The 25010-nt window shown below is 48.1% G+C and overlaps 10 protein-coding genes across 10 annotated transcripts; 7 read left to right on the forward strand and 3 right to left on the reverse strand.

Annotated features, from left to right (window-relative positions):
- Positions 1-439: 439 nt before the first annotated feature.
- On the reverse strand, positions 440-2427 carry MCYG_03657 (conserved hypothetical protein; the record flags this gene model as incomplete). The annotated part of the gene is made up of 5 exons (XM_002848105.1): positions 440-585; positions 647-1117; positions 1266-1906; positions 1958-2156; positions 2319-2427. 5 exons carry the CDS (start codon positions 2425-2427, stop codon positions 440-442), a joined length of 1566 nt encoding a protein of 521 aa, XP_002848151.1.
- A 1128-nt stretch (positions 2428-3555) lies between these two features.
- On the forward strand, positions 3556-4611 carry MCYG_03658 (lysine amidinotransferase; the record flags this gene model as incomplete). The annotated part of the gene is made up of 1 exon (XM_002848106.1): positions 3556-4611. One exon carries the CDS (start codon positions 3556-3558, stop codon positions 4609-4611), a length of 1056 nt encoding a protein of 351 aa, XP_002848152.1.
- Positions 4612-5432: 821 nt separating this feature from the next.
- Positions 5433-7433, forward strand: MCYG_03659 (phosphatidylserine decarboxylase family protein; the record flags this gene model as incomplete). The annotated part of the gene is made up of 7 exons (XM_002848107.1): positions 5433-5524; positions 5595-5887; positions 6027-6094; positions 6147-6318; positions 6389-6850; positions 6995-7041; positions 7236-7433. The coding sequence occupies 7 exons, from the start codon at positions 5433-5435 to the stop codon at positions 7431-7433; spliced, it is 1332 nt and encodes a 443-aa protein (XP_002848153.1).
- A 1137-nt stretch (positions 7434-8570) lies between these two features.
- On the forward strand, positions 8571-9517 carry MCYG_03660 (taurine catabolism dioxygenase TauD; the record flags this gene model as incomplete). Its single annotated transcript, XM_002848108.1, has 2 exons — positions 8571-8634; positions 8691-9517. 2 exons carry the CDS (start codon positions 8571-8573, stop codon positions 9515-9517), a joined length of 891 nt encoding a protein of 296 aa, XP_002848154.1.
- A 501-nt stretch (positions 9518-10018) lies between these two features.
- MCYG_03661 (conserved hypothetical protein) lies at positions 10019-11688 on the forward strand (the record flags this gene model as incomplete). The annotated part of the gene is made up of 3 exons (XM_002848109.1): positions 10019-10381; positions 10440-10679; positions 10753-11688. 3 exons carry the CDS (start codon positions 10019-10021, stop codon positions 11686-11688), a joined length of 1539 nt encoding a protein of 512 aa, XP_002848155.1.
- A 438-nt stretch (positions 11689-12126) lies between these two features.
- On the forward strand, positions 12127-13667 carry MCYG_03662 (conserved hypothetical protein; the record flags this gene model as incomplete). The annotated part of the gene is made up of 3 exons (XM_002848110.1): positions 12127-12302; positions 12381-12614; positions 12680-13667. The coding sequence occupies 3 exons, from the start codon at positions 12127-12129 to the stop codon at positions 13665-13667; spliced, it is 1398 nt and encodes a 465-aa protein (XP_002848156.1).
- Positions 13668-15254: 1587 nt separating this feature from the next.
- Positions 15255-16521, forward strand: MCYG_03663 (uncharacterized protein; the record flags this gene model as incomplete). Its single annotated transcript, XM_002848111.1, has 2 exons — positions 15255-15808; positions 15876-16521. 2 exons carry the CDS (start codon positions 15255-15257, stop codon positions 16519-16521), a joined length of 1200 nt encoding a protein of 399 aa, XP_002848157.1.
- A 1327-nt stretch (positions 16522-17848) lies between these two features.
- MCYG_03664 (conserved hypothetical protein) lies at positions 17849-19558 on the forward strand (the record flags this gene model as incomplete). Its single annotated transcript, XM_002848112.1, has 4 exons — positions 17849-17959; positions 18138-18386; positions 18435-18509; positions 18578-19558. 4 exons carry the CDS (start codon positions 17849-17851, stop codon positions 19556-19558), a joined length of 1416 nt encoding a protein of 471 aa, XP_002848158.1.
- A 523-nt stretch (positions 19559-20081) lies between these two features.
- On the reverse strand, positions 20082-20578 carry MCYG_03665 (thioredoxin; the record flags this gene model as incomplete). Its single annotated transcript, XM_002848113.1, has 2 exons — positions 20082-20376; positions 20499-20578. The coding sequence occupies 2 exons, from the start codon at positions 20519-20521 to the stop codon at positions 20082-20084; spliced, it is 318 nt and encodes a 105-aa protein (XP_002848159.1).
- A 1881-nt stretch (positions 20579-22459) lies between these two features.
- Positions 22460-25009, reverse strand: MCYG_03666 (conserved hypothetical protein; the record flags this gene model as incomplete). Its single annotated transcript, XM_002848114.1, has 1 exon — positions 22460-25009. The coding sequence occupies one exon, from the start codon at positions 25007-25009 to the stop codon at positions 22460-22462; it is 2550 nt and encodes an 849-aa protein (XP_002848160.1).
- Position 25010: the final 1 nt, after the last annotated feature.

Below are 25010 nucleotides of genomic sequence, written 5' to 3' on the forward strand. Positions count from 1 at the left end.
ATTCTCCGTTATAAAGCCACTCCATGGTCCGCCATTTGATGGTTTCAGTACCTCATATATATCTTTTGATAGAGCAGTTTAACAACTATCACATCTAACCGCACATGGCTGTCATAGGGATCTCTCAATACCAAGTTACTATAAAGGAATGAAACAATCAACAGAACGAGGTTACTACGACAAAACGATAGTGAGCATCATTACGATGCTGGAATACCTTACCCTTGCCAGTCCCTGCATAATTCTATCTTGAAGATATGTATGTTCCTTGTCAGGGAGCTAACTAATCGCGGGCCAATAGCTCGCCCCTGTGTTTAGAGCCTCCATGGGTTGAAGCGGGTTCCAACAACATAATTAGAAGCCTTGAGTTATCTGCAAAAGAGTTGGCACTGTTGCTTAATGTGTGATTGTGTAATGTCTACTGATATATTTCATATGCTTATAACTGTTCTAATTTTCGAAATTCGATCCAGATCTTTTCTGTACCATCACCGGCGACGAAGCCATTGTTTCCGGGATACTCGCTCTCGTCAGCCACTGTGGTTTTGTAGTTCGTGTACACTGCTGCCAGAGCGTTCCTCATTACTGGATATGATTATTAGAATCATGCATTTACCACCGAAACAGGGGCCCATGATTTACTTACGTTCCATCCCAATATGCTGGCCAATACAACCCCTACTACCACCGCTGAAGGAGAACAAGGCTTTGTTCTTTCCATCTGTATATTGGCCGTTCTTTTTAAGCCAACGGTAGGGGTTCCAGACGAGAGGATCATCATAGAGGTCGCTGCTACGATGCAGTAAGTGAGTATAAGCACCGATACGAACCCCAGGGGGTATGTTCTTGTATGGACCGATATCCGATAGACATCCTTGAGGTGTCACTCGAGGATCCATTCCAGGAGGGCTATTGCGTAGTCTGAGGCTTTCTCGGATAACTGCATTCAAGAATGGCAGACGTTGGAGATCTTCTGGGGGCGGCAGTTCCTGCTGTGAAGGACTTTGGCTGTGATCCAAGTAGAACGGGGCAGGTAAGGAGAGAAGTTCTTGACGAAGGTCATCCTGAGCCGTAGGGTGTCGCGATAACTCGTAGAATAAGTAACTGAATGCAATTCCTATAAAGAACAAATAAGTATCCGTCCAAAGGAGAGTTTCGTTGTATTTATCATACCCATGGTATCTCCGGCGGAGCCTGTATCCAAACCAAGCTACAGTCAGTAAAGCGCCTTTGAACTAAATGAAGGAAAATATATAATATCTCACCAATCTGATCATTGCATTCACTGGCTAGCTCCCTAAACTGTTCATCACTGGGAGTGAAGCTCTTTTCAACGCCATTTTCTTGAGCAATGCCATTCCTCACGGCATTATAAACGATTGGGAGCTCCCCTGGGGCTAAAGGCTCGCCCGTAGCGTAGCTTTTTTGAATACTTTGCTCTGCCCTTCTTGCTTTGCTACTTGCCCAATCTTCGCTTAGCTGCCTTATCTCAAAATATCCCTTAGGGAGCAAATGGGCTCCGAATTTTGTTAAAGTCTGGGTAATCCGTCTAAATTCGCCTAATAAAGAGGCAGCGTTCGACATAAAAATTACTTGGTATATCCCAAGCCACTTCTCCCTGTAATCCAAATCCCGAATTAAATTATGCCCTTCGGATAGCCCAAAAACGAAGGCAGACATAAAGTCAAGCGGGTATGCATGAAGTAATGGAAGAACATCTACACTCCCAGCCTTTGTCTCTGATGCCTGGTCGAATATTGGCATCATTCGCCCTAGTAACATCGTTTTAAGAAGGGCCTGAAAATGTGGAGAGGACTGGATATATGCCCGTGAATAAACTGTGGAAATTCGGCCTCTGCGACGGCTATGTTGTTTGGCATTCAGTGAAGTAAACATATTCCGGGTTCTATAAATAATCAGCCCGTGTTCTCGTCACTAGGAGTCTACAATGTCATACCCATGGTTTATAAAATAATTGTAGGTCGAGAATCTGTCAAAATTCCGCTTTCCAACTCCATATGCGCTGTCGAAGCCTTCTTTACAATTGGTAGCAACTTCAGTAGGCCCAAGACGTACATATGGACCATTTTTCTCAAAAGCTGCCGCAATAGCTTCAAAATCAGTGCCTTGCCATCTGTGCCACTTAATCCAGGCTCCTGTAATAGGAGCAAGGGGGTGAGCAGACGGGATCTTAGATAACGGAGACAAGAATATTGGGTAGATTATGAACTTGAAGATGAGTGCCGATATGAGAGCGGCAGCTCCCAACCGTGGCCATTCTGCATAGAGCGCTGACACTACTGACATGATGTTCTAACTCTCCGAGATTGTCACTGCAAGCATTGATCGAGGGAAGAACTCAGAGTCAGAAATGATGCAGAATCTGGTAGGATTGGGGCCGAGACCTTTTGACATAGTGATAGGCATTTTATATTATCCGCTAACTACCTGCAGAGTTATATACGTTACGATCGTGATAATTCGGGTTTCATCGACAGGCTATTTCCTTATCGTTTGTACCAAATGAATACACCGCTTACTGCGAATGTGCGTGATCCACGGTATCAATGCATGCATATGTGATTTGATCGCCCAAATAGCGGGTGGATCCTAAATTTTCAGCTCTCCACCTTTGCTCGTATGGGTATGCGGGCTGCTGTGGCGATGTGTCTGAAAAATTGGTCGTCTCCTCGTAATCCCATGGAAGATTCACTCCTGAAGGAAGAACTAGCAAGGATTGACGCAGCACACAAGGCTTCCGGATGATCCAACATGTTTGCCCGTATACATATACCCTTGTGGGCTTACATATACTATGTAGTAATTCCTTGGATGGCCGGTTCTTGAGAATCGGATAACCACCACCCACACATCCTACCTAGTTATACTTTAGATCCTTACAATGGTAAGTCAATTGGCTATAATACAAGGGACAGCCATGCTAATGTTTAATATAGTTAGTCAACACTTTTTCGGATCTAAAGCCTACATAGTATAATTTCACACTGTCAATATCATCAATTCCGGCTTCTAAGGTTTACAAATGTCCACTGCTCGTGTAGCAATATGCTCATTATTGCAGCTAGCCACGCCTCATATAGCTCTATAACTTTCTCTAGTCCCACATCAATGTCCATATAATTGATGAGCAATAGCAGCCAATAGGATATGTGCCTGTTGGGATGGTTTACCATCGGTGTCAGTTTTACATATATAGTACAAAACTAGCTGTATAACTCAAGCATATATGTCCTTGATCTATAATCAACGGTGGCTGGGTGCTTTCCCCATTTTCAATGTCCAATCAAGGAGGCTGCTTCAATCCGTGGTTACAGGGCTCAAGGAAGCGTATGGTTTCTTGAATGAGGTCAATTGCATGTCTATCAAATACGCGTCATTTCTCAAAGACCTACCGTTGGGAACTACCCCTCATATAACCGATGTCTGCAATATAAATACCTTGTGCAAAGGTAGGCATTACATTAACCACACCCATAGATCAATTACATCTCTTCAATTCTACCCGATCACATATTAAAATATCAAGCGTTCATTATGGCCGCTGCAGAGCACACGCCTCTTATATTCGCGGATGATGAGTGGTCACCACTCAAGTCTGTCATTGTCGGTCGTGCCGAACATTCTGCCTTCCCTTCAGAGCCACTACAAATGATAGAGGCCACGATGCCATCCGAGCATGTCCAGCACTTCAAGAAGTCAAATCCCTTCCCAGCCGAGGTTTTGGCTGAAGCTCAAAAAGAGCTCGACAACTTTGCCACCATTCTCCAAAAGGAGGGAATCCGTGTTTATCGCCCCAAGGAAGTTGACTGGGTCAAGGCTGGTGGCTACACCGGTGCCATGCCTCGAGACGGCCTTATGACTGTTGGAAACGTCCTTATTGAGGCTCCGTTTGCCTGGGGATGTAGACGACACGAGATTAAGCTTGGATATTCAGATATCTTAAACGAATTGGGCAAAAGCGGCTCATCCCGAATCTGTCGAGCTCCAGAAATTATTGGAGAAGACACCTTGTACTATAAGAAGGCGGTGAATGGTAACGCTGACGGCAGCAACTGGACAATCAACAACACCCGGCCAGCCTTCGATACAGCTGACTTTATGCGCTTTGGGAGAACAATAATCGGACAACTTAGCCATGTCACCAACCGCAAGGGAGCGCAGTACCTTCAAGCAATGGTTCCTGATGGTTATACCGTGGAACTCCTCGATACCACTGACGAGAGTGCGATGCATATAGATGCAACGATCCTTCCACTTCGTAGGGGGCTCTTGGTATACCACCCAGAGCGTGTTACTGAGGAAGCCCTCCGCAGGCATGCTGTGTTCAGGGACTGGGAGCTTCGAAAGTACCCCTTCGTACCAAAGCCGCGTGGCCCCGAAGGTCCCCCGTTATTCATGTGTTCTCCTTGGCTGGTGCTGAATGCCCTAAGCTTGGACGAGAAACGCATCATGGTTGAGGCCAATGATACCCAGTTTGCTTCATGGGTGAAGGAAGAGTTTGGCATGGAACCAATCATGATCCCGTTCCAGCACGTCAACAGCATCGGCGGGTCTTTCCACTGTGCAACTGTGGACCTCGTGCGGACGTAAACTTAACTTTAATTTAGGTTAAGGTTTCGCGATTGCGGGAGGATCGTTGCAACTGTAAAAACGGCCCAAAAATGGGGGAATTTGATGTCATGTATTAGCCTTAACTTACTTAGATCGTGGTCTTGGTAGAATTAGTCAATAGATCTCAGTTACCCGTTGTTCCCCAATTTCCGGCTATCCACAATCGGAAACTCATATAATCATGTGAACAGTTGCATCGGAACATAGAACACAGCACACTCAATTGTGAACCCCTTCCATGTGCAGGATCGAAGATGCGGATGAATTGGAAATGGAACTACGTCCCGCATTACATCGTATATTAATTACTCTTGGCACTGCCATACATAAACAGGCTTGGCGCAGGATTATGGCCTTGCATATTAGGTGCATATGTATACATACGAGGCATTGTATCCTGGTCAAGAAAGAATACAAGCTTTAGCCGTATTATACAGATATAAGCTTGTAATGAAATAACCCGCCTCGAAACTGCGAGTTCTTCGCTTCTGTGTCCCTACACTAAGCGATTACGCGGAGACTGGGATGAAGCCCAATCTAGTTTATTCGGCTCCACCATAATACAGCTCACCCTTCTGAAACCTCGTCCCAAAATTTAGCTGATGGCCTCAACCATCTCGAAATTGACAAATATACCCGGCAAAATATCAAGCGGTGGACAGATACATGCTGGCAGCTGTAATTTGAAGAGACTTCAGGACAGAGAGTACTTTGATGTAATAAATGAAACCAAGCAGCCATCTCTCTTTGACTCCTCCGCTAAGAACAATACCATCAACTATTTTTTTACTCGCATAACAATGGGCTCAATTACGCCCTCGCAAGTGGTTCCTCAGCCTGAGAACCAGATTGAGGAAAAGCACAAGGTTGTTTGTGACTCTGAGGCTCATAGGTTAGCAGAAAATATTCTTTCTCCCGGGAATTTCCCGACCAGTTTTCCAAGCCTCTAACAACACGTCAAGGCCTGGAATGTGGCTCCCAGAGCACTTTCAAACACGCGATGAGTATGTTCGACAGGTACTGCAGGAGGCCAATTCCAGCCACCAGATGCTATCACCAGCTTTGAGGCGATTTGAAGACTTGATTGAAAAAGATTCTCGCATATACATGTACTTCATGCAAATGTTTGAGGAGATCCCCTGTCAACATCCATGTTGGAAAGAACCAACAGGTGGCGGAAGGATCGGTGACTACAAACACATGTTACATGTCTTAAATTATATTGTGACAAATGCCCCCAGCTGGAGTTTCCCTGGTAAGATTGCAGGCTTGGTAGGGTTACCAATGTTTGCCGTATTGGACTATGTTCTCGGAACAGCAAGGTAACTTCATTCTCCCTCCTTTGATCTTTATTTCATATACTCTGTACTAACACAATGATAGTGGGTATGCAGCCTTTTTAGATCCGGATGTTAACAAGTGCGTCAAAGAAGTTTTAAACGAATGGTCAAGCTTTTTGCAAGTATGTTGCACCAAACTACCATCGTGCTGAGCTTTTCTAATATATACTATAGTCTCCCAGCTCAACGCACGTCCTGGACTCGGGGAAGACAGGATGGCTTAGCCCAGAAGCTTTAAAAGCTCTGACAGATGCAGCAAACATTCCAGGCCAAGCGGAGCTTAGTTTTGAGGAAGTTTACATATGTGATTCTTCTGCGGTTCATTATGGATTCAAGTCATGGGATGGTGAGCTTACTAGTCTATACCCCTCACGAAACTCGGTACCTTTCCCAAATTGTTTAACCATGTCTCTTAGATTTTTTTACTCGCAAGATCCGCGATAGTGCCCGACCAGTAGCCTGCCCGGATAATGATAATGTTATTGTTCACCCTTGTGAATCAAGCGTGTACAACATTCAAAGGAACGTGAAACTTCGTGATAATTTCTTTGCCAAAGGCCAGCCTTATTCCATACAGGATATCCTAGCACACGAGCCTTTGACATCCTACTTTGCTCAAGGGACCGTGTATCAAGCATTTCTGTCTGCCCTGGCGTATCATCGTTGGCATTCCCCTGTTTCTGGAATAGTCCGTCGAGCCTTTGTGCAGGATGGGGCGTATTTTAGCCTGCCAACATTCTTAGGTGTTGGGACCTTGGAAGATATCCCAGACCGAATGATCCCAGCACAGGGTTATCTTGCAGCAGTCGCAGCAAGAGCCATCATTATTATTGAAGCAGACAACCGGGAGATTGGGCTGGTTGCCTTTGTGGCTATTGGTATGTCTGAAGTTAGCACATGTGAGATTACGGTGCAAGAGGGCCAACACGTGGGAAAGGGAGACGAAACTGGAATGTTTCATTATGGTGGATCGAGCTATTGTCTCTTGTTCCGTGAGGGTTTATACTTTGATGGATTGCCAGATGTAGAGAGGGAAGAAAGCGTAGCTGTACGAGGGAAACTGGGTACCGTGAGACTATGAAACGAAAAAAATCGCATAAAAATGAGAGGTGTTCCTCCATATTTTGCTGCATGTTTATGTATAGCTGGATACCAGATGTCGATCGCAAAATCTACTGGGTGCTTCTGCGCAAGTCCAATATAGCTGTCGAACTGCTACAAGTGGGCAATGGTTAACACGGCTGCTTGATATGTGTTATGCAGAAGTTATTCGACAAGGGTGAGAGAGAGGAACATCCGAAGATTGATAACAACGGGCACAGACCCCTCGATAAGGCAAATACTACGAACCGCATCTACCCGTGTCTAAACCCCACTTTTACCGACATCATATGCGGGTCCGGGTACGGGAAGCGAAGCGAGGTGGAACCAAGGGTTTGCCGACCTACACGAAGTCGCTAGGCTCCCTGCGTTAGACGCCAAGCGCCGCAACTACGGTTTCCAACAGGGACATTGTACTATGTATCAACACCTTGTTATATTATTGTATGAAGTGAAAGTCTCCGTTCTATCCTCTCAGAGTCGTAGATAGAGGATCCATAGTTAACAGTGCTAGCTTTCCGGGGTAAAACACTTGGTGCTTAGATTGTAAAGAAGGCTGCATCATGCGTATAGAGACCTATCCTCTTTGGGCTTAGCATAATGAGTAAGCACGGAGTATACACATTTCCTATTTAGGATTAGCGTTATTACAGAGCATCAGGGTCGAAGATGCACAGCAACATTCAACGTACATAGCAGATGCATCATAGCAGGGTGACATGAATCCACCGAACGCCGTTCACTGAGTTGCCACAGGTGAGGCTCCCTCTGCAGCTGCTTGTGGCAATTCGACAGTTATTGGGAATGACTGCGGCCCTTGAAAAAATAAATTCGAATTTACCGGAATACAGTTTTGCATTGCCTCCAGGATACTGGAATACCCGGAACAAATCCCATCTATTCAGCTCAGAAAACACGAGTTAAATGGGAATCACGAATGAGACCAATAAAAGGAAATGCGGTCGGACCAAATCACAGCTGTTTTGCGCTCTCGCATGGGTCCCTATACACGCAGGCCTAGGTCTGCTTATATATGCATATTTCTATCTTGCATCGCTGTTCTTCCCTGCCATTTGAGGGATACCAGAGCAATGGACCAAAAATTGAGGCAGTGGGTCGATATTTAGTGCAGGTTGACACAAATCTTGGCCACAGCAAGAAAGCTCCATCCCTACACACAATACCCAGTCGATGCTTGATTTTGCGAGTTCGACGTACATCTTGCGTTGCCTACGATGAGTACCAAATATAGCTTGCGTTGCAGGCTATATTGAGAGAATCTCCACATTTTGGCGGTGACGAGAAATGGCATTTTTCTTCTTGTTTATGCGCAAGTCCAGTTTTCCCTGCAATGTATCTGGGACTTTGATATAAGGATACACCCAGGCTTTTTAAAGCACTGATAAAACATTTTCCCATATTTTCATGACCCCTAAACGAGTACAATCCTTGTTTGGTGATATTACTCCCAGATTAACGTCCTGGATATCCGCAATTATGTTACGGCGAACCCCAATGGCCCGTCTAGCTCGACTGCGAGATCGAAAGAGCTCATATGTCCGTAGGTATATTTCTCTATCCACTCTGCTTTTCAATTTCACCTAACCGGGATGTTAGGATTTTCTAGCTCCATAGCCCAACTGCACGCAGCTAATATACAATCGGCGAACGATGCTGAACATATCCGGCGTGTCCACGGGCACCTAATGGATAGCGGAGTGCTAAAAATTGTTATGGGATTTGAAGATAAAAACAGCAATTATCTTGAACAACTCATTCAGAATCTGAACAAAAACCATAGCCATGGTCTCCCAATTACACACAGCGCATCCAGAGGGTGGTTCTGGGATGTTCGCCCAAGTGCAGCCGCTGACCCTACAGTCAATAGAGCACGGTCGGAGACCGCTCAAGACTTCCCATGGCATACGGACTGCAGCTACGAGAAATGCCCGCCACGGTTCTTCGCTCTACAAGTACTTCAACATGACCGATGTGGAGGAGGAACGCTTTCTATCCTAAACTCCGTCAGCCTCTTGGGTCTCTTATCCCCAACAACACGACAAGTCCTGGCAGAACCCGGGTTTCAAATTAAAGTGCCCCAAGAATTCATAAAGACAGATGCGACTTTCATTGTCGGAAGTGTACTGGGCGTTGATGAGAAAAATCAGCTCACGCAGCTCAGACTCCGTGAAGACATCATCACACCACTAACAGAGGAGTCCAAGGCTGCCCTTGAGGAACTCCGCGCGGTTCTCCGAGGCCCAGGGGTGAAGGGGGCAACGTTGCATCTGTCTCCAGAAATGATCCCTAGTGGTTCCATTGTTCTCATTGACAACAGACGATGGCTGCATGCAAGGAATGAGGTGAAAGATCCTGGCCGACATCTGAGACGGGTCCGATGGGACGCTCGGCCATTTGCCACGGCGTCTGGTGCGGCAGCATGACGAAATATATATCGAAAAAACTGCAAGGCCCTCTTTCTTTCTTTGACTTTACGAGTACATATATATTACACCCATCGTATACCCTCGTCCTGGAAACAAAAAAGCAAACATAGCCTTTCGGCACCCGAATGGCAGTAGTCTCATTATTCAGAAATATTAAAAGTAAAAATAAGACCCCTCGCAGCTCAATCCCACCAATCCGTTCACGCCCTAGCGAACAGCCAAGTGATGACCTCAAGTATATACAAAAAATCGGGGCTTCGTACATACACATATTATAAAATACCAGAAAAAACGTATGTCAATGGGTATACATTATATATCAAACCATTGATGTATAAACCCACCACGGAAATACGACAGGCACATGGTAGTATACCCAAAGGATTAATATATATATTTCGCCTCATCCTCATGATGATCAACATATGATGTATGTTGGGTATCCTGACTATTATCCTATCTACTCTACCGCTTTCCTGGAGAGTAAAGGCATCCGTCATGAGAGCGCTAGACATTCAGCCAGACCCATCTCCTCTTCAGCAGATATGCCTATCGCAAAGTGACCCTCTCCAGCTGGTCAGCCCTGACTCCGTTGACCCGGACATTCGCAACAGAGAGCGCATCAATTATCGCCGCGCCCTTGACCAAAGATGTCCTCGAGAATCCTGGGTTCATGACTGCTATCTTGCGGCTAGTCCTTACCCAATATTCATGAATGAAGCACATAATACCCAACTTCAGAAGCTACATGCAGCACTTGTACTCGCTATCACGAATATCTTAGAACGATGGTGGACTGACTCTGCCGCCAATTTCCCTGCCAGGATGCCACTGGAGCCTCAAGAAGAAGATCTTTTACAGGTAATAAGAACAGTTCATAATATCCTAGAGATGTATACTAATTGACTGGAAAAACCAGTGGATTGAGAACGACGCTGCAGACTTCGTCAAGCCTATTAAGGAGTGTCTCGGATCGTGGCGATCAGATTTCCTGGTCGAGGAAGCAAGTCCTTCTACTTCAATAGAGAATTTCCGCATATGCGAAATCAACGCCAGGTTTAGCTTCAACGGCTACTTGCTGCTGACATACGGACAGGATGCTATACTTCATGTCGGCGAACATAAATCTGAATTTGGCAGGGCAGCAGATCCCGAACGAGTGAGTATTTGGTCTTCAATTCTTCAAAGTGGAACTTTTTACCAGATTTTCTTAACATATAACCATACCCTAGTTTATTAACGGACTATTCGGCCTATTTGACATTGAACGTCCGCTGTATATACTCAAAGGCGAGGAGCATGGCCATGACGTCTACATGTTCTCTGCATATGTGAAGAAAGTGACCGGCTCTCCCGTAATTTTCGTTCGACCCAGTGAGCTAAGACTTATTCCTTGCTCCGATGCCCCATTCGGAAAACGACTTTGTCGAGTTGTCAAGAAAGACTCTTCGGACGACACCAACCATGGTAATGGTAATATAAGAACGATCCACCCTAAGACCTTCATGCACGATGGAGAGTTAGTTGAAGAAGTTACCCAGGTAGGCATGGAACTGCACCAGCGCGAACTTCGGGCATTGCCTCTGGAGATGCTAAAGCATATCTCTCTCCGCTGTTTTAACGATATGAGAACAATCTTCCTTGTGCATGATAAGAGAATGCTGGGTATAGTTCTTCAGGAACTTGAATCTTTAGTTCATAAGCATGGCATCCTCACCCAAGAACAAGCAGAAATATTACGCAAGGGAATCGCTACGACGCTGCTACCAGGCTCTCCGGAACTTGATCATTACTATCACCAATGCAAGGCAACCCCAGGGCTAAAGGATGATTTCCTACTAAAGCCAGTGAGGAGTGGTAAAGGGGCCGGGATTCTCTTCGGCGACGAGCTACCCACTGAAGCATGGCTGGAGAAGCTTGAAAGATCTAGAAGCCCAGCTCTCGTCCCTGGACAGACGACTTACGTTGTACAGCGTCACGTCAAACAGCCCCGATACGATATACTGTTTGGTGAGCAGGACAAGAAACAGCAAAACTATCTCATAGGCACGTACCACTCCATCAATGGGCATTTCCTTGGAATAGGTATATGGCGAAGTGGCCCTGGTAGAATCTGTGCAGTCAGTCGTGGTGGTATTTGGTTGGTCTCTGTATTATCACCAAAGTAATCTTCGCTCATTACTTAGTTATGCATGTTTCTTTTTTTTTAAACATTTTACCTTCAAATGTATTTTTTCTTGGGTTTGGTTTACCGTATATTTACTACATGGCATGCTATTGGTTATTTAACTACTTATGGTATGCAATGGAACATTGAGTTAAGGGCTGGAAGAAAGACGGCTGTAACGATGAGCTGCAGCCCAATTTTCAATCCTGCTGACCATGGCTCGTGATGGAGCTGTTTATAATATAACACATCACTTACATCTCGGCCCTGTTCCGCCATATTTTCGGTGATGCGGGCCAGATCTTAGTGTGTTATCATGCAATGAATTCTAAAATATCCTCACATGGCCGGCTTATATCTTATTCTCCTATCCTACACTTTGAATTGATAGCTACAACCTACCTCGCATCCTGTTGAGCTAGTTCGTGTACAAAATACAATGCCTCCTAGCTACTACCCCCTTTCGGACATCCTAGCAGTCGCTAGGGTGCATCCATTCTATTCAGATGCGGAGTACCCCCCAACCCCCGAAAGCCTTGTCAAGGTCCTGGAGGCTAAGAATAAAGACGAGAGTGTCGAACTGAGGTCATTCCCAGTAATACGTAAAGATGCGATGTATGTACCTCTTCTAGGTCTTATCAGGATCCAAATAATCCTATGCTCTGCAGTTTTATCAACTAACGCACCAGATAGGTACAAGTCGATTGGAAGGCTGTCGAAGGATTTAAGCCCCAACAATGGGTATCGCATATTCACCTATATTAGTATCACTGGTGGGGGCTCAGGGGGCACTCCTATGGCCTTTGCCACCGATGCCATCGAGAATCGAAAGCAACGTGCTGTGACAGGATCGTTTGTGCGAGCCTGTGGGCTAGTTGGGCCAGGAGACTGGGTCCTCAGTTTGCATATATCTGGTGACTTCTATAGGTACCCAATTCAAGCATCACAGCCAGCTAGATCATATATATTTGGCTGACTAGTACCACAATTAGGGCACTTGATTTGTGCACTGAGATACTAGAATGTGCAGGTGCTTCTGTCCTATGCGGTGGCCACTCAATGCCATATCCTGAAGCCGTCCAAGCAGTGGTTGAATACAAGGTGAACGTGGTGATAGGAGACGGGAGCCAGTTGCTTCAACTTGCACTCTATGTCTCCTCACTCCCACATGAGAAACGGGAACCAATCAAGCTCACCAAAGCCATATACACATCTGAGCAGCTAGTAGGATCCCAGCGAGCATTCTTCCTATCCGTTTTCAAGGGAATCCAGCTCTGCTCGATACTGGGAAGTGCAGAGGCAGGGCCCTGGGCGGTTGGGAACTCAGATATCACTGGGAACGCGGAGCATGATTATGCTGATTTCATCTACGATACTCGCTCGATGATTATCGAAATTTTCCCCTTATCACTAGAAGAACCTGAATCAGATGTTAAAACCCGTGCTGGCCAAGAGGACCCTCTTCCCGAAGGAGAGAAGGGAATCATAGTGCAGACATCTTTACAGCGTCTTCGGAACCCTCTGCTCCGATATGTAACCGGGGACGTTGGCTCCCTCCACCCTCTTCCTGAGAAGGCTCTATCTGTGATCCCAGCGGAAGAGGCAAAGTATATGAAGATACTCCGACTGTATGGCCGCGACCGAAGATTTAGCTTCAAGTGGTTTGCCGTGTATTTTGAGATGGATAAGGTTGAAGCTTTGATGCGAACTGAAAGATTTGGTGTGTTGCAGTGGCAGATTATTCTCAGCCACCCGGGAGGGTCACCTGAAGTTGCATTAGAGATGCGAATATTGAGGTCTAGCGAGAGCGATAATTTGATCTCTGTGGAGGATATGAGGTCAGAACTGGAGAAATTTTTCGGTTTCTTGCCAATCAACGAACACTTGTTGCATTTCAATTTTATCCAGACCTATCTGGACTTCGAGCGCAGCAAAACAGGCAATAAGGTGATTAAATTTATTGATAGAACGAAGAGCTGAGTACCTCTATATAGAGAGGCACTATCCCAAAATAGAGAACTACACCTTTTTCTCACATAGAAAATGGGCATTCAAGTTTTTTCTTTCGCAAATGCCTTCTAAGTATTCAAAGTTGGGTCTGTTAAGTGATGGGATATTTCCTCTGCAAGCTATGATAATAGAAGTTGGTAGGAGTAGTGATGTACTGACGGAACCATAAAGCAGAATAGATGACGCTACAATGCCACTGGAAACAGAGAAAGCAGCCGTACAGATGCAAGGCGAAATCTATGAGAACTTGTAGGGGCCAAAAAATGCTCAATGGAGTGATAATCATGGAGTGGAGAGATATTGGCTTCAATACCCCGCATACGGGCAGGCCGGCCGGATGAAAGGAGGTGAGCTGCTTGAATAATAGCAAGCTAAGCTCACGAAATAGATAAAATCGCCTGTAGAGCAGCAGCCAGGCTCATGGTAATATAGTGCCAAAATGAGTGGAGCGATGATATAGATTTTGAACACCTTGATAATTACTAGCATAGAGCAGGTTTGGACGTAAGAAGACGGTTAATTTTTGAGACTGGAGTTGTAGAACGTACATTAATATACAATGAAATCCCTGATGAAGAGAATAAAATAGGTATAGGGGATAGTACTTAATCATAGAAGTGTTCATAAACCGCGTCAACCTTGCCCAACCGAATAGTACTAATCGTCAGGTTGGCTAAGGGACTACATAGTGGAATAAAGAGAGGTAACTTGAAAGGTGTTGAGGAGCAAAGGGTCTCTGTGTTTCAGCAACCATCTGATGATTCATTCGAGTCACCAGTGCCAGCCGGCATATAAGTACCATCCATTGCGGTGTAGTAATACTCAGGGCAAACCGCAAGTTCATCTTTGATCGGAAGACGGGACGGCCTCGTATTAACTATTATCCGATACTGTAGATGACTAATCTAAATATTTGACACTATTCCAAGATAGGACTAAAGTAGCCCCTTATTATGTAAATTCTCCTCCACCCCCCTATATATGTGTTAACTATTAATATATGCAACTACGGAGCGACAACCTGGTCAAGACGTTGAAAAGAACAAAGAGGGTGTCGGATTTCCTGTTATTATTACAGGTAACCCGCTTTTAGCGAACACCAGTGAAACCGTCAGGAGGCCCTTTGCCCTAAAATCAACAAAACCCTAGGCCGTTGTACGGATTCCACTATATATATACCATACCCCAGGGGAAACACGTAACTGTTGGCTCCCCAAGAAGAGATTTGTTGGAAAATCCTCCAATAACCACTAGCGCGATTATGCACAGTGATAGTGCACTACATAGTACACCTTTCGGAGCTCCTATGCTAGTTTGGTATCCACTTTGGCGTATAAGGGAACAGAGTATCAGAGGACATTAAGACAATGAAAATGCTGCAGGGGCCCCTTGAAAACCGTGTTGACAGGCCAGAGGAGGCGGATGCGCTTTGCTGGCCGGAAAAAATGTGTGCTGTTGTTGGATTTCTGCCTCCTTGACGTGACAGCGGCTGTGCTTGTCCATCGAGCTCTGGGTCCCTGTTCTGCTTCACACTCGAAAAAAATACGGAGTATTGAAATGGGGAAATGCGTTGGATCAATACGCCTTATCCCTCAGTTACTGAAATTGACTGCCGTCAAAACTCTCCTGGGAGCCTCATTTCTCTGGTTGGTCATATTCCAATATTGTCGATATCAGTTCTGGCGAGACCCTCACTCTGCATTTTTCAATGACCGCGCTGGTGTTTACGACCTAGGCTACAGTCTGAGCCGTGAACGTGAAGCGCATCACTTCATTACGCGGTATAATGCGCCCACTAAGCCGCCTGAATCGATCAAAGGCGGTAGCCACCCGTTGTTTTGCGTTGCGTTTGTGACCGTCCGGCGAGAAGCGGACGACTACTTTGATCCCTCTATTGGGTCCCTCCTTGCGGGATTAGACCCACGAGAACGACGGGCACTCCATCTCAACATCCTCTTCGCCGATACAGACCCGACCAAGCATCCGAGCTGGGGTCAGAAATGGGTAGATCGGCTTGCCGATGTGGCGGAGAAATACAATATTACCGAAAACCAACTAGGGCATTTGAAGGAACTAGAGACGGAGAGAAACTTTTATGAAAAAGGGGTGTTGTATGTTCCCACCCCCTTCACTGAACCGAGATAATTTTTCCTTAGGGAAAATATTAACACGTCTTAGTGACTATGTATATGCTCTGAATTCATGCAAGAAGTCCAACGCTCCGTACACCGTAGTGTTCGAGGATGATATTATCATCGCGGAGGGCTGGATGGCAAAGACACTAAAAGCCTTAAGCGACATCAAACGTATGCCGTCGGACAAACGACCGTGGATCTACCTTCGCCTCTTCTATACCGAAACAGCACTAGGCTGGGAATCGTCTGATTTTGCATATAGGAATATGCCTCTCGTCTTCGCAACTGCTATGCTGCTTACGTTCGCTTGTCTAACTGTTATCCGTCGTCTTCGTTCCTACCGATCGCTGATAGACTTCCCAACAACCCTAGCAATAAGCATGGTTTGCGTTCCGGCTTTCGTTGCGCTTGTATATATGACCGGAAAATATTCTCTAGCCCCTCTCCATGGGGTTGTGGAAATGGCTCCATATGGATGTTGTACGCAGGGTATGGTGTTCCCGAGAGACCAGGTCGATGGGCTTATTGCTTATCTTCAGAAGAGAGGGCATGGGCAGACGGATACCATGATCGAAGAGTATGCTGAAGAAAGTAAATTGATCAGATATGCTCTTGTTCCGCAGCAACTTCAGCATGTGGGACTTAAGTCCAGCCGTGATAATACTGAGCTTAATGCACAGAGCACCTGAGCCTTTTACTTTGAGCAGAATAAACCTAGACTACTTAGGAAGGAACATGACCAAATTATACAAGAGAAGGAGATTAGGGAACTTTTGGATAAGCATGGTGCTGGTAAATAAAATCGAGGACACTTTTTTTTTGGATATCTGTAAATATAATATCTTTATCCCGTTTCATGACTTAAAATTTCCTACTACTATGCTCCCATGAGAGATTGATCTGCACTGCTTATAGGATTTTCGTGTTGGGGCCTCATCTAGTAGTACCATGGTATAGCTTGCAGTCAAACGGCGGCACCAGAGCCAGGTAAAACCTTGGTACCCAGGAACTGTTCCCGATAATCAGCCCGAATATATCCTCATCAACTCGGTGCCATATAAGTCAATGATGTCAGAGCTAAGGATATGCTTGTCTTGAGTCTTCGGGAACATGTCAAGTATAGCACTGAGAAGTACTTCCAATACCGTAAAAGTGTCAGCCTGGCAGCGAGTATATCTGTTGACTCTGGTTGCAGCATCCCATGGAACGGTGTTTACCACGTCCAGATTTTGGCTCCGTGGGAAGAAGATAAATTCTCGTCTTCCGGCCTCTCTGCTTCTTTTCCCTCTTTCATCTCACTATCCTTCATATATACTATCATATATCGTTGACACAGCCTACTCACACTCACTTAGGGTATATCCTTTCCCTTTCATTTCTCAAACACTCCGCTTTCTATCCTGGGACTCCTTCTCGCAGTGCTACTTCGGTGTTGCCCTGTATATCCTTGCCGGATATCATTCTTTTCTTTCTCAACGGCTTCTTATTTATATTAACTGGTAAGTCGTCCCGAAGAAGACTAGCGCCCTCCATGGGGCTCTGCTGTATCACATGACATATATCTCCCTTACATAATCAACTCATGACCCTTAAATCCATGTAACCTCCGAGATTTGATTATCAAGAGAAGAAGCAAAAAAAAGTTGTATCTATACAAAAAGAACATCTGCTGCTGCTGCCTCTCATCTTGCCTTGTCTTCCTCTCTGGTGGCTTTCAGCTGGAGGTTGAGGGCTCCCCTGGTGGACGGTCTAGCAGTTGACAAACGCATTCACAAGCTTCCCTCTTGGCTCAAGAAGCCTTCTTTTCTTTTTCCGCTGCCTCATTGTTGTTTCTTTTCTGCTGTTATTTCTCTCTACCTTGCACATAATACCTCTTTGTACACAAGCTCTCTCTGCGAAAGAGTGCACTTGTGGTCTGATTCTCTGCTGCTTCATTACGCTGTTTGGGGGACTTTGATTCCCTCAATTGCCACCTCTATCTCCCATGCCTGAGTTACGAGCGATATCACTGCGACCATGGCTGATTCACTTCCCCACAGCAGAATCGTGCCTATCATGTCTCCAAGAAGGTCAACTTCACAGCCGGCTAGTAAGGGATCCGCCGAGCAGACGGGGGAGGCAAAGATGGTGCAGAAGAAAGACCTGCACATCGAGTGCCTGAAGGAGCGGAGGCTCTACGCCGTGCCAACTCCGGGAGACGGTGAGCTTTTCAACTTCTTCCTGGGCTCATCTTATAGTGACGATAGCTAACGTATAGTGTATATGGAATAAAGGCAATTGCCTTTTCTACTCCCTTTCCGACCAGATCTTCGGCCACCAGGGCCGTCAAAAGGAAATCCGAGATCGGCTTGTTGAGCACATTCGCACAAACGCGACATACTTTGTACAGTTTGTGTCGGATGTTGGTGGAGAGAGACGGGCACCCAAGAGAGCAGCGGCTGCCCAGGCCAAATTGCTTTCGTCCAATGGCCGGGTAGCGACATCAGAGGGCCAGTGGGCCAAATTTGAGAAGCTGCTCTCCAAGATGAAGAAGACCGGGTTTTGGGGCGGGTCGGTGGAGGAATCAGCTCTGCCAGCTATCGAGAGATGTCTACGTCTATAGCGACAGGCATCACTCCTTCACCAGCCACTCCCGCTTAGGGGACCAAGACACCAGCCAGTGCACATTGCCTATCACGTGAGTTCTCAACTTCCCTTCAATTTATGGCTGCTTTTACGGCGAACAAGTCCTAATGATATCTATAGAACTTCCGGCACTATTCCTCAGTACGGAGTGTTGATGGGCCACATAACGGGGTGCCTGAGCTCTCGAGGCCGTCTGGCTGCCAGTTAGGTAGCCAGGGCTTGTCAAGTGAAGGGAGGCAGGACGATGGCGATGGGGCCTCATCTACGGATGATTCAACCACGGCAGCCAGAGAGGAAAATTGGCCCACGACCATTGCCGAGGCGTTCCCTGACATTGACGAGGACACCCTAAGGTGTGCGCTTAGGCGGTATCTCGCCAATCTCGAAAGGGTCGACCTTGACAAGGGCTCGCCGATTCTAGAAATTGACGACGAGACGTTCAAGGCCATCCTCCCTGCATTTGAAGCAGACTTTATCCGGAGTATGAAAAATCTCCAGGGTTTGCATGGTGTCTCGTCGTCTCGGCCCTCTTCTCTGGTTGCTAGCAACAGCCCACCCGTGCCTGCGTCTGCCTACGCCTCTGCCCCCGTGTCCACACCTGTCCCCAGGCCCGAACCGGAGGTGGAACCTGCAGCTCTGGGCTCCAGTCCCACCAAGCCTCGACGGCGTTTGATCAGGGGAGCCCGTCCGACACCACGGACTCTGTTGGGGTCATCCTCTCGCTCGTCATCACGCAACAGCACAGCCAGCAAACGGTCAGCTGGCCATAGTGATGACGATGATGATTCAGATGGCAACCGACCCCTAGTTCGACGCCAGCGTGGCAGGGACCGCAAGCGACGGATCCTCCAAGATGTGACCCTGGGTCTCTCAGACCGAGACGATAATGAAAACAACGACATAATCTCTGTCAGACCAAGAGTAGATCCAGAAGCGGTAGCCGAGCAGGCCGAAGGTTCTCTAGATGACGAAAGGGCAGCGGATCATGAGCAGATCGTAGACGGGTCTGTCTCGTCCGCCACCATAGAGGAAACAACATCTTCGAACGATGAAGCATCCACCGCTGGCGAAAGTGATAGCGAATTCGAAGAAGACTGTTGAACCTCCGCTCCTTTCTTCTATCTCTTTTCTTCTTCAGAGGTGTGTATCTCCTGGAGTACTCTCTGCTTGAGCCGCCGACCTCTGGACTCTGGCAGGCATAAAATAATAAGCTGGGCAAGATCTAGTCTCTCTCTTCTTTTTTATCTCCCTTTTGGGTCGAACAATGGAGTTGGGTTTTGGGTGGTTTGGAATGCATAAGAGCGGGTTTATGGGAGGGAATCTTGCATTGTTCTGCCGGCGTCCTGTTACACGGGAGATAGACATGTTTTCTATTTCTTTTTTACTTTGGCTACGACATGATGATAAACACGATAAGAAGAAAAATAATACGATTATGATACAAGAGACATGAAGTTCTGTTCATTCTTGGGGTTGTCTTTCTGAGTAACTTTGATGCTTCTCTATGATGCTCATTGGGGGGAGAAACAAGAAATATGGACTCTGAAGATATTTTAAAGTACAATCATCTCACGCAGTATTTACTGACACCCGTGATATCCTTCACTCACAAAGCCGTCTTTGTCTATTTGAACTTGTTGATAGCGGCGAGGATTGGCTCAGGGCTGGCACCGGCAACGGACTCGAGCTTCTGTCCATTCTTGAAGAAGATGAAGGTAGGCATGGCCCTGACGCCGAGCTCTGCAGCAAGCTCAGAGCACTCGTCGACATCGACCTTGTAGACGTCCACCTCGGCGGCGAAGGTTTCACTGAACTCGTCAACTTTGGGGGCGATGGCCTTGCAAGGACCGCACCAGGTGGCAAAGCAGTCGATGAGGACGAGCTTCTCGCCGGCCAGGGCCTTGTCGTAGTCTCCGCGGCTGGTTAGGTTGGAACGTTAGCTGAGTCTTCTCTTCACAACGAGTGATGATGGCGGGGTGTTTTGTGTGTGTGTGTGTGTGTGGGAGGGGCAAAACACATCCAGGGGGAGGGGGGAACGTACTTTTTGATTTCCTGGACGACCATGTTTGCGGCTGTGGGAGAGAAGAGCTGCGAGGCTGTTGATGAGAAGGGTCTTGTTCTTGTGTTTGGTCTTGTGCAGGAGGATGGTTGCTGTCGTGGTGAAGAGGAAGAAGGACGGGCGCGCGAGGAACTTAAATACGGCGAGACGGAGAGTGGGAGGAGGAGGAGGGGAAGCCGGCCCAAGAGCGGCCGGGATGACGTTGTTGCGAGCATGTTCTCTTCGGTAATTATTAAGACTCTTTTTATATAAGAGTGTATCTTGTGGATGAAGAAGAGCAGGACGAAAAAAAGCTCAAGGAGAACGTCCGAAGAAGAAAAAGAAACGGTCGAGGGTGGCGGCTTGGGGTGGTTGCAGGCGTTGGCAGGGGAGGCCTGTCAGCTAAAGGCTTTAACTGGGGTTAACTAGGGATTAACTGGCTTTAACTGGCTTTAACTGGCTTAGGGGCTCAAGCCTTAACTTGGGGGCTCCAGGTTGAATTAGTAATATGCAGACAGTCTAGACTCGCAGCGTTTCATCTACTTTTACATCTTATACAGACACGATATAGATGTTATTATGCTATACATAGTAGACTCTTCTAAAGAACGGCCATACTTCATCCTCTCTGCCTCCTGCTCTGGCGGTGTAAGACGGTCACGTCGAGTTGGTCTTCATTTACCATGGAATCATCCCTACGGATGACATAGTCGACCGTAAGGTATGTTCAACACTGTATGTTGTAGTCGTGTTCTATGTATATATGTAGCCGTGACCACCAGCTAGGATACGGACGGACGAGTTGATAATAACCGCAAGCCTGTCTATGCCATGCATATACACGCATGCACATGTACATACATGTAGTATTTATATCCTGCGGGGTGGTTCGACATCTCGAGAGTGGCAGCCAATACTCAGGTGGACGTGATGTGTGGCATCATCCGATGCAGACGCCATGCTGTATGATAAGAGCGGGCGGCCTGAGTCAACCATCCATCATAGCAAGACGTCGCCGACTCTCACACAAACCTGGACTTTTTCTTCTTGTCTTCTTCTGCCATGTACATATGAAGGTTGAGCTTGAGCCATCAAAGTCTCTTATATTTATTATCTATCTTTCTGCATGGCCCATGTCCATCTCTATCCCTGTCTGCCGTCTTCCACTCGATGGACCACGGAAGAAAGTTGACCTTTCAGCAGACAGGGACGGGACAGGACAGGCCATGCAGGCAGACACACCTCTATCTGTGGTAGTGCAGGAAGGAATTCAGGACGTGTGATGTTCGCATAGCAGGGGAGCGTTAAGGGAGGTTTCTTCATTCCTTCTTTCGGCCATGACTGAGCTGCTGGGAGAGAGAGAGAAAAGACAAGGGCCAACACAGGGGATATCAAAGGGGGATGAGAGAAGAACAAAAGAAAGGAAAAAAGGAAAAGCCTGAGATGGGAAGGGGGAACTACAATATTGACAAAAGAAAGGAAGGAAAAAGTGACAAAGGGAATAAGAGAGAGAGAGGGAGGGAGAAAAGAGCTTTGGTTCTGCGGCATCAAGAGGGATGAAAAGAAGAAGAAAAACATACCGACCCGACCGATCCGAGCGCCGGCAAGAAAGTAATGAAAACTTGGAGAGGGTATGATGCATTCGTGAGAGAGGAAAACAAGCAGAAGAAAACAACAATGAGGATTAAAGCATTAACGTACGACCGTCTTTTGGGAGCCCATCCGTCCGTCCGTCCGTTCCAGAGAAAGCAGAGAATGAAGGAAAGAAAAGGAAAAAAAGGAAAGGGAAGAGGATTAAGAGATACATGGTGTTGAACAACCGGGGTATGGAGAGCACGCTTTGCGAATCTGCAGCAGTAACGAAGACACAGGGGGGAAAAAGAAGATGCATGCGTGACAAATGAAAGATGAGGAGAGGACAGAGAGAAAAGGGAGTGATGCAATACGTTGATGATAGTGAGAATCTAGATCTCATATTCAGGCTTGGAGGGAAAGACGCCGGAACTGCTGAGTGACGCGGCGCTGTACCGTCTGGACTCTGCTCGACACAGGGTGACAAGCTTTGCACTGCCGGCACTGATATGGCGGATATGACGTTCCAGATCAACGCTGTGAGCACGGCGGATCTCTGGCTCCGTCTCGTCGATGGGGCTGACTTCGTTCTCGCTGTCGATAAATTCGGTGAAGAGGCCCTCGCGAGATTTTGCACGGGTCTCGGGGCTGATCAGACGAGCACGCTTGCCGACGCTGGAGTGCCATGTTGGCGGGTCTCCGTCGGCGTTGGCTAGTTCCATGCTGTCCTCGATCAAGGGGCCGATGTCGTCGACGACGAGGTCTCGGTGGCCGTCAGAGTCCACTCTAGCATCCGTGTCTTCTTCCTCCTCTTCCTTGGGCACGGGGAGAGTGCCGAAGTATTCATCGCTGCTGACTGCGTTGTCGTCGTCCAGCTGGCCCTCGGGCTCGATGGGGTCGTCCAGACGTTCACGAGTCGAGCCGGGGCTCTTGAGGGGTGCCTGGGAGAGACGTCTGGATGGGCGGCCGGAGAGCCAGCTGCCCTCTGAATCTATGGAGGCCAACGACTGGGCTAAGAAGGTGCTGTTGGGCCTGGTGTCGGGGCCAGGAGCGTAGGCTCCCGTCGACATGCCGCTGATGCTGTACATTTCCGCACCGCTCATCCGGTGGGAGGCGGAGTACGAGTCGTCTCTAGGGTTGGAGAACGGCTCGGGCGAGTACACACGCGACCCCTGGGCTGCCACAGAGCCATCGTCGAGGTGTTCGGTGAACTTTGAGGTGATGGACTGGGTATCTGTTCCGACACGGTGAGAAGAAGCAGTGGTGGCTATGGGTGCGGAGGGGTGGTACGGCTGGTTGATCCGGGATCCTGAGCCACGAGAGGTGACTGAGAACTCCGACGAGCTGTTCTTTGGGAGGGCGTTTAGCTTGCGACGATGGGTGCCTCGTCGACGGAACAGTTGGGTCCAGGTCCGGCCGAGCTTGGTCTCGTTCTGGGTGGTGCTGGGCTTGGTCGATGCCTCAGAGACGGAAGGTTGGCGGAACGCAGGGTGTTGGCGTATGTCTGGGATCTCGTCCTGGTGCCCATTGGGGGGGATGGCGAGTTCGAGTGTCTGTCCATTGCGTGAGACAAGGGTAGCTGGGGCGGGGACCACTGGAGGGATATCTATTTCTTCGTCTTCTTCTTTCAACCCGGTGGAGTCGACGGGGTCCTCCTTGATCAGGCTTTCCTTTGAAGGGTCACGCAGCCATGAGCTAGGCTGTTCTGAAGCCCTGGGGACTCCCATTCCGTCGGGGGAAACAGAAGAAGAAGAAGACAGGTTGGCCTGGCTGCCGGCCGTGAACGTCTCTCGTTCTTGTTCATGTTCAACTGGTGGTGGTGGTGGTGGAAGTGGTGCCTCTGCTGTTTCTGGCTCGGGCTGTGGAGGTGGTTGACGAGAGGCCGCCGCCAGAGCCTGCTGTTGTTCCCTGAGGATCTGTCTCTTAACGAGTCTCCGTCGTCGGTCACGATCCATGAGCTGGCGCAGAGCACCGGCGTCCATGGAGTCGGCGAGGTCTTCGATCTTCTTGCTGCTGTTGGCGGAGGAATACTCTGTCGAGAACCATCTGGGCTTGATCTTGTCCTTGGTGGTGGACGACCTGGATATCTCCGCCGTGGACGGGAGAGAGGTGCGATTGCCATCTCCATAGCGGAGGAATGGCCGTGGAGACAAAGCGTTGAGGGCACCAAGCTTGAAGGTGTAGGACGACTCTGCCGGGTCTGAGACGAGCGGGCTGGAGTAAGAGGTAGCAGCGGTGGCAGTGGTGAAAGGGTCGGAGAGGTGTCTGTCTGCGGCCTTGCTCGAATCTGCCCGGTTTCTCTTGGGATCCCAGACCAAGCTGCCCATGCGTTTGATTTCCTGCTCCCGTTCGGCGTCGTTGCGTCTGCGACGCTCAGAGCGACGCCTCAGGATGCTGGGCTCGGTAGCATTGCGTCTACCGTGCAACGTTGGGACCGGATAAGCTTCACCATCGCCCTGCTGAGACATCGTCTTTGGCGCGGCCCGGAGTTTCGAAGGGGAGAGCGCATTGACGGAGGCAAAAGTGTCCACCGAAGTGGGCTGTCGAAGCGTTCGACCGTCAGGCAGGGTCATGGGCGACGAGAAGGCAGACGACGTGCCGTCAGCAGTGGTAGCGGCCGTGGCAGTCGTGGCAGCTACAGGAGTGGAAGAGCGGTGGAATGGGGAGGATGCGTTGCGACCCGGCTGCAGAGCTGGGCCGTACTTCTGACGCTTGCTGTCTCTACGGACAAGCTTGCTGCCGGCTGAGAGGCCATCGTGACCGTCCGTCGTCTGGGCTGGCGGAGTGTGTGGTGTGGTGGCTGCTGCTGGTGCCGTGGTCGTTGCGAGCTGCCGCTGTTGCTGCTGCTGCTGCGGCTGATCGACGGTAGCGGCAACGGCGTAGGCCTCGTCGTCGCCCTTGCGAGCTCGTTTCTTATGACGGCCAAAGGGCCAGAGAGCCATG

The sequence above is a fragment of the Microsporum canis genome, genomic scaffold (genome assembly GCF_000151145.1).
Source record: "Microsporum canis CBS 113480 supercont1.3 genomic scaffold, whole genome shotgun sequence".
Lineage (NCBI taxonomy): Eukaryota > Fungi > Ascomycota > Eurotiomycetes > Onygenales > Arthrodermataceae > Microsporum > Microsporum canis.